This window comes from Diprion similis, chromosome 10, assembly GCF_021155765.1.
Source record: "Diprion similis isolate iyDipSimi1 chromosome 10, iyDipSimi1.1, whole genome shotgun sequence".
NCBI lineage: Eukaryota > Metazoa > Arthropoda > Insecta > Hymenoptera > Diprionidae > Diprion > Diprion similis.
In genome coordinates this window covers 14,596,824-14,608,077 of record NC_060114.1, presented here as the reverse complement: position 1 = coordinate 14,608,077, position 11,254 = coordinate 14,596,824, and the positions used below count along the sequence as shown (strand labels likewise).

Below are 11,254 nucleotides of genomic sequence, written 5' to 3'. Positions count from 1 at the left end.
TTAAACGTAAATGCTCCATAGACTTTTACGTTTGATCATGGAGTTTAGGATGCATGCATTTTGTAAAATTCTCTTTGAGACACATGCGGTGGTATATTTTATCTCCTGAAATTTTCCAACGGAGCCAAACGCATAGACCATGTTTCGAGAACGAATCCAAGTTTCGGGAACATTTGTGTACTCATCAAAATCATAGCAGGACCAACAATGTCTATCGCCAGTTGATTCCTTAATCATCCGATATCCCGAAATTATTGCACCTTTAATCAACGAAATATTCAGCAGAAACTGGGAGTGCAAGGATATACTTCCATCGCAATACATGGCAGATCTGTCAAACTTGACACACTTATCACGTTTTTCAACAAATGTTCCCTGAACCAGTGAGCCATTCAAGGAAAGAGTATTTAACTTTGTGCACATCGTACAAATATGCTTCCCATTCACCTCCTTAGAGTGTATGTATCCACCAGTTTGATTTTTGTAAGAGCAAAGGTACTTGGAAATTGTTCTCAACAACTCACTGGTACATGAGCTTAAAGTCGAGACCTTGTTGCTTAGAAATTCCTTCATATCTAGCAATTGACATAATTCCAATTGTGCAGAAGTCAATTCTTGTGCAGGAGCCCAACCCAAAAGGTTTCTAGTCGGCGCAGCAGATTTTATACGAGAATCTAATACATCAGGACGAAGATCGTCAGGTAAATCCCAAAATAAATTTGCATTGCAAATATATTTTGTGTACTGAATGTCAGCCTGTATGCGCAGAGCCGCAATTCCAGGGGCTGGAAAAGCCTCATAATAGTGATGTGTTTTGGCACTGATTTTTCCATACGTGTATTTGACTCCACCGATGCATTCATGGGTCGGTAACTCTGGTAACATAAACTGTCTCTCGCATTGGTCAATGTCACAAAAATTACCGATTCCCTTCAGATATATTAGCAATGGCAGGGGTACATGCAATTCTTCACATGGCAGCTTATAAATTTCTTTCAGGAACTGTGATGACCTCATCGAACTAGGCTGAAGGTCTGCAAACCGTAACCATAGAAGAATCACTGCATAATATTGAAACACTGATTCCGGGACGTTGTCAGCAAATTCATCGTCTTCAGCGCATAGTGCAGCGTAGACCCGAGAGCACAACGATATGTAGCTGTCGGTTGTTATCGTAAAATATCGTGGTTCCTTGGTTATCATTAAAGGGACCTCCATACCCAGAACATCAAAATTCAGAGGATCTTTCGAATAATCGTATGCAAAAGCCATATTCCGTTGTCTTTGCCAGTGGCTTGATGGCTGTAATCACACTATTACTTCAATACTGGTGCTGTCTCGAGTACGTTCACTAATTTTTTTCTCATTCGAATAAACAATGCCACAATGTAAAAAGAACAATAACTACTGTAAAACAGTTTTTTCGTTATATCACCTTCGTATATCACAGAAAATATCGTTTACCGGTACCACGGTAAGAACCAAGCGTGCCGACGTGGAATAAGCGAAGACGCTGGCAATGATTGGCAAGACTCTTCGCTTCTCTCTTAAAACCAGCACTTTTTCAGAGTGTGGTAGGAGCGATGGGATTTCCCCTATTTCTTTCACGACGCGAAGAAATTGTGTATTTTCCATAGACTTATCGAGATTTTCTGGGGATTGCATGTTAAACGACTTTTACCAATAACAAAGCTACCGGATCGCTACATTACCGGCAGCGTTCCGGAAATATGGTTTTCCTAGAATGCTTTTCCCATGCGTTCCGAAATTAGCTCTCAGTCTTGGCTGCTGTCAGAAATCTTTTATCTTTTTTGCACTACCAAGTGTGTGATTAGCTCCGTCTCTGTTCTAAAAAGGTTTCAGCTCTTACAGCTAATTTCGGAACGCACTCTAAATACTCTGCCAACGCTGCTGCCTCTGTGGCAGTTTCGTTACTTTGTTGTTTTATAATATTCTGACAAACTGTCGCACAACATCGTGAAATATCGTGAAACTGCGGAACGCGGGAAATCCTGTATACGCGTTATGGCAATTTGTAGTATCTGTTTGTAACTTTGTACCAGTTTTATAATTATTCACTGTCAGGGTTAGCAGAGCTAATTTCATTATGAAAGACTTGACGTAACGGCAGATCAAGAATATTGATGTTTATCTGTTATGATTTAGCCATCGCTCTACATCGCAGTAATTGTTATTTATCATATTTTTACCTGGAGTTTGAGAATCACCGTGGTTTAGAAGTATAACCTATTCCGCAGCCTTTTCTACGTTCAAAATTACGAAGGCAAAACCATTTTTAATTCGAGTTGTCATAAGTTTATTACTCGAGAACTGTGATATTGTCAATATATCAAGGACACCAGTATAAGTAACTTGTCAATAACAATTTATGACTGTTATCAGTACTCGGACCTAAAATTTTAAAGGTAAGAATTCTTTTTCAAACCTACTGTAAATCATTTTGTACATGCAATTTCACTTTCTGCAATAAGGTATTTCATTACGTATTTTATCATTAACAACCTATGTTCAGTATAAAGTAATTATTGCCAATGGCAGATTTAATTTTATGCCGGTTTAGAGCAGAAATTTAATTTAGATAAATTTCTCATTAAATTTCAATTCATCTGTATTTATGAAAAACAGAATGACCAGCGAAGGAAGTCAGGTGGATTCCGATTTGAATATATATTTTGTCATAACGAGAGATCAGAAAGATGAGAATGATTGCTCAAGCGACATGTGGCACGCATTTAACGTAAGTATATCCGTCTAACCATACTACAAACTTCAATGATTTTTGTGAACATTCAACTATGAATCACCTGCAATTCAATGAAATCTGTGATCCTGAAGAATTAATTTTCTACAAATGGTGCAAACATTTATCTCACACTTGCATTTTCTAGAGCTGTGACGAACACGAATTATCACCAAAATGGATAAAAGAAAATTTATGCGACAACTTAACACCAGGAAAGAAAGATGTGTTTGTATTGGAAGAATTTGAAGGGCCAACGTTTACATATTTAAGAAAATTTAAATGCTCGTAAGAATTTAATACAGCTGTTAATTGTAGCAACATTCATAGTATTTATAGCATTTATATTTCAAATCGAAAAATTGAAGCTTCATGTTATCAATTTCTCACAGATTTCCCTTTTTTTTATCTTACAATATTTCCCGCGAACAAACTCATTTCTCTTATCACAATAAACTAGCACGTAAATTTCAAAGTTTAGTGTCACTCAGTTGAAAAGTTACTTTATTTGTTAGTAACAACTGATGGTTTATTGTTTTTTAGCAGAATAGTTGGGCCACGATGTTTACTCAGCTGTTTCATGACCGGGGAACCAATTCCCGAAGGAACCAGCCCGGTATTCACAACGGCAATGAGAGGCCTGGTGGTCAGTGTGTCTGGTCTCACTTCAGAGGCAAAAGTATGTATTGTCTACGAATTACTTTCGAGTTGCAGTGGTAATTGCAAGTTGATATGCAAACAAATGTAATGTTTGTGTGAGACTATCCTGTTCAGATGAAATAGCAATTGGTATATTGCGATAATTCAAAGATTGTAAGTGTTCGTTATTCTATTGCCTTCAGTGAGAATTATTGTCTGAGTTTTATTGTTCGTTTTGTGTTTTATAGAAAATCGGATCAATTTTTGCGCCAAGAATGTGCCCTGTGTGCTCCCAACCAAATCAATACATTTAACCCCTTTACGTGCCACTTATCTCGACGAAATCCTGGCCCAAGCGCTGAGGCTTGAAAACAGTTGCAATACTAGCCGAAATGTAAATACCTGTGATAAAGTTATTTGTTCCAAAATAACTCCGCAAGACTGACTCGTGATGTATAAGTTTGGCCCGATTTTCAGTCTACGAGCTATAATTATGATATTCACGTTTGGGCCAAAATCTTCATCACACTTCAGACTCGTTAAAGTATGGGAAGGGGTTAAATGTATATGTTCTGACAGTTGACAAAAGGTAATTTGACCGTGGGTTATTCTGAGTCTGATTTTTTTGTTCCCAGGAAAATGTAGGAAGGAAGGTAGAATACATGGGGGGTGTTTATTCGCGACAGTTGCGAAACAGTGTCACACATTTGATTGCAAATTTCGTCATGTCTGAGAAGTACGAGGTCTGTATATTTATGTACGGCTGAAACCATCTATAACGACTTTGACAAACACGAATTGTAGCAATTTTCGATATTGTCTAAACTTTTCTAGAAAGCTGTTGAACAAAAAATACCAATTATGACCGAAAATTGGGTAACAGCAGTATGGGAAGCAAGTCTTGTGGAAAATGTACGAGCTACTAGCAGTAGATTTGATGATTACAAGTGTCCTGTCTTCATGAATCTCGTTGTTACCTCAACCAATTTATCAAAACGAAAAAAGGAGATTAAACAATTGATCACTGATAATGGTGGTGTAAGTATTAACATCTACTGTGTGATGTTTCGCATTGCCCTGAGCTTTTAGTAGTAGGCTTTTTCAACTATGATTTACTTTTCTCCCCGTCACTTACTATTGTCTACTTTATTCTCGAAAAGTTTACTTTATTTACTTTTTTGAAAACTATTCATTGAAAAAAGTTACCGAATCTTGATTTTGAAAGCGCTAAGTACTGGTGAATCAGATTCATAGAAAAATGACGTACCGAGTGTAGATATTCCCCGTTTTCGATCAGATACTGAAAAGGCAAGTGAACTAGGGAAACTGTACTTTTTAAATTAGTATGTATAGTTTGTAGCTCAGAAATGTAGTAATAGTAGTGCTAGCCTCAATTACTGTTTACTTTTATAAACTATTTTCTGTAAAACTTATTACTTATTTTACTTTTTCTCTGTAACATTGTTACTGGGAATCCTGCATTGCCTGTAACTTAAATTCAATAATAACAGAGTACCGTATCAATTTTCAGATATTTATGGGAGCTTTGGATGGCGCCAAAGTAAAGATCGTTGTAGCGCCAGAAGATTCAATGCTCAGTGAAAAGCTTAAGTATGCATTACAGAATAACATCGCCTGCGTTACACCGCAATGGGTTCATCACAGTGTAAAGCACGGTTATGCCCTGCCGTTCTCAGACTACTTAGTCAAAACTACAAAAAAATGTTCAACACCTGAGAAATCTAATGGTCTGTTTAAATTCTATGGTGAAATGAGATTTACAATATTCTTGCCAGTATTTAAGATATTAATTAATAAAATGGTAATAAAATATCATTTCTTTTGCAGTTAACGCATCATTAAACTTTTCCACTATAAGTACCATAACAGCAGATTCAAATCAAAATGGTTTTGTCAATGAAACTATGATGACAACAATGTCCAGTACCATTCAAGAACGATCACCGCTGGAAAACAGAGGTTTTCTTCTTTTAATTTGTAGTTTAGTGTAGAAAAAATTTGTAGATAAAATTGATATAATGATTTTCAAATTACTCTAACTTCACATGACGAGATTTGACGGTCAATAAAATATGTAAACATATTTTGAGGATTGACTGAATCATTGATACACAAATTTCCAGTTTGAATATTTGTTAATTATCGCTTTCTATATAATTACGTTTCAGCTGCTTATGTGGAAGTGCTGGCCAGGCTTAATATTCACCAGGCAAAAATGGCAGGGTCATTTTTAGATGGTTGCAATGTAAGTCACCAGACCGTGTAAAGAACGAGACTCTCAGTGAACCACTCGACTATTTGACATATACGTCTCGTACAAATTTATGTATTCGCAGATCTACTTGACCGGATTTCCAATGGATCACAGAGAAAAGTTGAACCGCATATTAAATGTAGGAAGTGCAACGCGATTAGACGACATATCGGATGCTGTGACTCATGTTATTGTTGGAGATCCAGGCAAAGCATTGCCTGAAATAAAATCAATGAAATCAATGGGACTGAGGTAGACGTGAATTCAAATAACACATCAATAATTGAGTAAATCTGATCAACACATAAAAGACATAACATTTAATGCGCGTTTCCTTTACAGTCCGCATTTTTTAACAATAGACTGGTTGGAAGAAAGTATGAAAATAAAAAGCACTGCTGCAGAAGAAGACTTCAAGTATGAGCTAAGCGAAGGCGTGTCTGATGAGAAAAAAGTGGAACCACCTTCTCCGCTTAGCAAAAAGGTTTGAAATTTCGTACACGATTGTATTTAATTTCTATCCTACACGATCGTATTATTCTTTCATCGTTATAACTACGGTATTTTCTGTCATTAGAATTTACAATTACTCCAAAAACCCAAGAGACCACCAGTACCAGTGTTCAATATTGACAAGGAAATGAATCCAGTTAAAGTAACCGAAGAACCTGATCTTATTCAAGAATATCTCAGGTCAAATGCACCTAGTAAGTACGAAACCTTGAGAAATTTTCATAACTACGAATGACAAAATTTATGACATGATGCAACTTGACACGCAGCACAGTATTCACTGGCTATACATTTTTTAATATTCACAGGTGTAGCCAACAAATCGCTCAAAGAACTTTTACAGTCACCGAATGAGTCGACACTAGAAAACGATAGACACAGTGACGCGAAAACTGTCACCAACGGTAGTTGTCATACAGACGAACGCCGCGTTTCAGGATTAAGCGATGACTCCACAATACCCATAACACAACCATCTGAAACTAATGTCCGGATTCTGGAGGGTAAAGTTCAGTCTTTGAATGCATTTAGCAGTTCTTATTGTGTTATAAGTAACAAGAATTTTGGATGTGTATGTACAAAAAATTTAGTGTATCAAATAACTGTTCAGATAACACAATCATTGACTTCAACAGGTTTAACTTTTATTTTAACTGGATTTGAAGATCAAGAAGAAACTGAGCTATCGTCTAGCATAACCACATTGGGAGGAAAAATAGTTCCAAATTCCTACAAAGGTATCCCTGATTACGGTGTGGTACCATTATTCGGCGCTCCGCTGAAGCATACAGTAAATGAAATAGTTACAGACTTATTCATCGTGAGTATAAAAATGACCAAGGATCACTATGTTTCCCTACAGAGATAATTAGTCTGATTTTGTTTCTAGGAAGATTGTATAGACTTGGAGACAGTAGTTGAGATCAAGTATTATTACAAACCCATCTCTTTGAGTAAAGACGCTACACCATTGACAAACTGTGTCATTGCAATGAGCTCATACACGGGAAAGGAGAGAACATTTCTGTCAAACGTAGCTGAGGCCCTTGGTGCGAGGTAACATAACGTAAATAATAAGTAATATTTGTTGCATTGCATGAATTTTCCAGATTCTGACAAGAAAACTTTGTATGGAATACAATGACTTCATGAAACTTGGCACAATCGTGTACTGATTTTCTTGAAGATTATCAATTACCTACAGATTTTTAGAGTATTCATTGATTTTCAGGTATCAAGATACATTTGCTCGTAAAACTTACTTGAACAGAAACACATATGGATGTACACATCTGGTCTGTCCCACGCCGGAAGGAAGTAAATACAACGCAGCAGTTAAGTGGAAACTTCCGGCTGTAACTGCCGATTGGCTTTTAGCTTGTCTGGCTCAAGAGCGCCGGGTAGATGAACGCCCGTACCTTGTTGGTGAAACAACCATAGGTGCTTACAGATAATGTTTAGATAATTATAAAAATGAGTTTGACGCTAGTAACGTTATTGTAACGATGCATGTTTAAGAAACATTGGTACTTCACATTTTTAGGATTGACTGAGATTTAGTATTTAATCACAATAAACAAAACATATTTATAACTCGAAAAGCCAACTTTTTGAAAGTCATACAAAAATTTAACAATAACGAACTTTTCTCTGATGTTTCATTGCGTTTCAAACGATACTAACTTCAACATCATGTATAAAATACGATAATTATGTTCCCACACTTCTTGATCCAAAAATTTACAGCTGATGACAGAACCGAAGAGCCCAAAACTGGAACCCCAAATCAAAACAAGATAGATCCAGTTATTGGTGAAATGGGACCGCCTTCAAATGCAAATATTAGACAAATTATAACTCCGAAACGGAATTTACCATCTCTTCAGGTAAGTTCATTTTAGTTACAATTTAAACATCTCTCCAAGTTTTTTTACAATGCCGTAGAATGTTGCAATACTTCTGATTAAAATATCTAAAAATGTGAATTAATTGCTGAATAAATTTGTTGAAAATTTCTTTTCATTTGAACATAATTTTCGTTGCTCATCTAATTTTTACTGATTTTTGTTTAATTCTGACTCATATCTGTAGAGTTCCTGTTCGTCTTCTGAGATGACACCTATAAACAAGAGGCTCAGCATTGGCGATTATAAAACTCCACCATCCCCATTTCACGTATCCACCCCAGATACACCATATGGACAGTGTTTCAAACCAAATCCATCTCCAGAAACGAGGAAAAGGTGGTTGAAGTGGGCAGATGACTTGCCTGATATGTTTGTGCAGGAACCACCGTTGAAACGTCGAGCACCTAGTACCGTAAGTTACTTCTTAGAAATCAACAATTGAAGTTATAGTTCACAATAAAAAAAATGTACCTCTTTTTCCAACAGCCACTTTCGGAACTGAAAAGACAATTAATGGTGGAATTGAAAAAACCATTCGTCCGTAAGGAAGTTCAAGTAAGTTATACGCTTGTGCACGTAAGTATGTGTACACAGCAGGATTTATTTCTTTAATATTTTTTGGTGATTTTCAAATGAATAGAATCCTGCAGCAGACAATGATGAAGCTGCGACTGTATCAGAGGATATTCCAAACCCAGTCGAGGGGAAAGATGCAAGCGGATCACCGCTGCCCACTAATACACCAATAAAAAAAGTATTGTCATACGATGACGAGAATACTCCTACAAAAACAGATCAAATAAATTTGTAAGTAATCTTTCACTGATACTAAGATAGTCATTAAAATTGTTTCATATCTAACTATCAGTTGAAAAAAATACTATTTTTTACAGACAACTTGCTGAACTTGATCAAGTTCTACAAGCCTCGACCCCAGAGTCTCGACCCTCCTCTTCTTCCGATTCTGCAAAACAACCTATATACGATTCTGAACCTGTCGATCATATAACAAAGTGTAGGTTTGAAGTATTACCACTAATTGATTTTGATTAGCGATAGTCTTTTCGCCGATAAAAATATGTTAGAGAATTGTTTTTTACACAAATATTTTCAATCCAATCTCTGGAGTTGTGTAAAAAAATCAATCGATGTAAGAAAGGAACCGAAATACTAATCTTCTTTATTATCGTGTTGATAAAGAAATCTGTTATCGATAAATTCTTTCAGGCCCTGTTAAAGACTCACAGCCTGATACTGTTGGTTGGGAGGATCCAGTCCATACAGTGTTACGTCGAAAGGTAAGCTAACTGCACATACAGATTTCAATTTCATAGTTTTATTGAAATTCTGCTAACCGGACTATTTTATCAAATAAAATACCTTTCAACATGTAGTCCACCATACCTGAGGACGTCGAATATGAAGATGTAGAAAGTGCGCCAGAAACGACGGTCCTGACAGACACTGGCAAGGAAATCCAGAGTAAACCCAAATTCATGCTCTCTGGAATAAAGGTCAGATAAACAGTTAGAAGGTTCTTGCATACATCTTGAAGGATATTAATTGGCAAGAAAAAAATTGACGAAAAATTATTTGACAACAGGATCGAGGTGATTACGAAAAAGTAATAGTAGAATTAGGTGGTGATTTTTCAAAGGAACCAAACTATGATCCGTCAGCGACTCATCTTCTGTGTATGAAGCTTGCACGGAATGAAAAACTCCTTGCAAGTATAGCTGCCGGGAAATGGGTACTCCACTGTTACTACTTAAGAGATTCTGAAGAAGCAGGAACGTTTCTCGATGTAAGTTTGCTGTGAAAAATCACCGTTACTAATTTACACAAATCACAAAATTTACGTGCCAATTATTCAATAAAAATTTAATCCATCGATGTATCTACTTCTACGGTGTTTTTGTTCAAAGGAGGAAAAATACGAGTGGGGTAATCCTAAGAGTAAAAATATTATTCCAAACCCTGCTACCGACACTGAGAGACAAATGGCAGCTGCTGCTCACAGATGGAGGCTAAAATTGACAGCAAATCCAGGTGGTGCTTTTCGTAATATGGTGGCTCTGCTCATAGGTCCAAAGGAGAAATGCCAGCAGTTTCAAAGACTAATTTGTGCTGGTGGCGGAACAGTTGTCGAAGCCAGGTAGAGTTGACGGTTTTAAGCATATTTATATTATTCATCTGAGAATCATAATTGACAATTTTAGTTTAAACACTCAGCAGAAAAACAGTAATAATCACTATGTATTTATGCTTTTGATTTCAGACCGCCTTACAACACGAGTCCTAAGTCGAAGAAAATAACTCACTGTTTCATACAAGTTAAGCAGATCGACCAGCCAGTAGACTGGGCAATGATGGCAAGCAAGGGAATACTTTGTTTTTTACCCCAATACCTCAGCGATCATTTGACAACGGAAAGACAGCTCAATCCAAAAGACTGTGTATTACCTGAATTCAGAAAATATCTTTCTCTCTTGCCAAAATAAATAACTTTTTGTAAAAAATAGTGATAATAATTTAATACAAATACGAAGTAATTATATAAGTTGTTCCTGTTAATTCCTCACAAATGATGTGTTACTCTATCTTGTTTGAAATACTGTACAAAATTATTATTTTAACGATGTTGAGTGCCGGAATAATCCGTGTATTAAAAGATTTGGAAAAAATTGGTGGTCTTTTCGTAGTGACGTCGATACTTGGTTTTTAAAAATTTTCTTTCTCATTTGACGGAAATTGAATTCATTTGGAAAATAGCGTACGGATTTATAAACTCGGAGATTTGAGTATTACCCGCGTAAACAATTCAATTCGCCATGGCGTGATGAAGAACTAGAGAAGAACAGCAATAATCCAACACGAGTTTGACAGATGATTTTGCTTTGCTTCAGGGCAGCAGCCGCACGCGCATGTGTATGACTGTAATCATAAGTTATTCAATCCGAAAGAAATTTATATCAATCGTATTATGACTCAAGAGGAAGTTTAAAGAGGTGAAATAATGCCGCAGTTTTCATAATTTCTTACCGATCGCTGCGTCTCAGGTTAGGTTTCTCGACATTTGTTTACTCTGTAATTATTTAAAATTCAAACATGCAAATTGATTGTCATGCCATGCATTATAAATTACGATATTTTCATCAA

General features: G+C 36.4%; 2 protein-coding genes across 4 annotated transcripts; one reads left to right on the top strand and one right to left on the bottom strand.

Annotated features, from left to right (window-relative positions):
- LOC124411431 lies at positions 1-1,484 on the bottom strand. The gene has a single exon (XM_046890529.1). It carries the CDS (start codon positions 1,270-1,272, stop codon positions 1-3), a length of 1,272 nt encoding a protein of 423 aa, XP_046746485.1. The 5' UTR covers positions 1,273-1,484.
- A 566-nt stretch (positions 1,485-2,050) lies between these two features.
- LOC124411842 (DNA topoisomerase 2-binding protein 1) lies at positions 2,051-10,723 on the top strand. 3 transcript variants are annotated; one of them, XM_046891316.1, is made up of 26 exons: positions 2,051-2,426; positions 2,647-2,758; positions 2,910-3,049; positions 3,305-3,440; positions 4,036-4,143; positions 4,235-4,438; positions 4,932-5,148; positions 5,249-5,380; positions 5,590-5,666; positions 5,758-5,927; positions 6,018-6,159; positions 6,253-6,382; positions 6,497-6,691; positions 6,824-7,008; positions 7,078-7,244; positions 7,420-7,628; positions 7,935-8,074; positions 8,280-8,507; positions 8,582-8,650; positions 8,736-8,902; positions 8,989-9,110; positions 9,323-9,393; positions 9,490-9,609; positions 9,699-9,899; positions 10,021-10,250; positions 10,374-10,723. In XM_046891316.1, exons 2-26 carry the CDS (start codon positions 2,648-2,650, stop codon positions 10,594-10,596), a joined length of 3,894 nt encoding a protein of 1,297 aa, XP_046747272.1. In that variant the 5' UTR covers positions 2,051-2,426; position 2,647; the 3' UTR covers positions 10,597-10,723. The 3 variants fall into 3 exon arrangements, with proteins under 3 accessions (XP_046747272.1, XP_046747271.1, XP_046747270.1); XM_046891315.1 differs by having other exon boundaries at positions 2,623-2,758; positions 3,308-3,440; XM_046891314.1 differs by having other exon boundaries at positions 2,623-2,758.
- Positions 10,724-11,254: the final 531 nt, after the last annotated feature.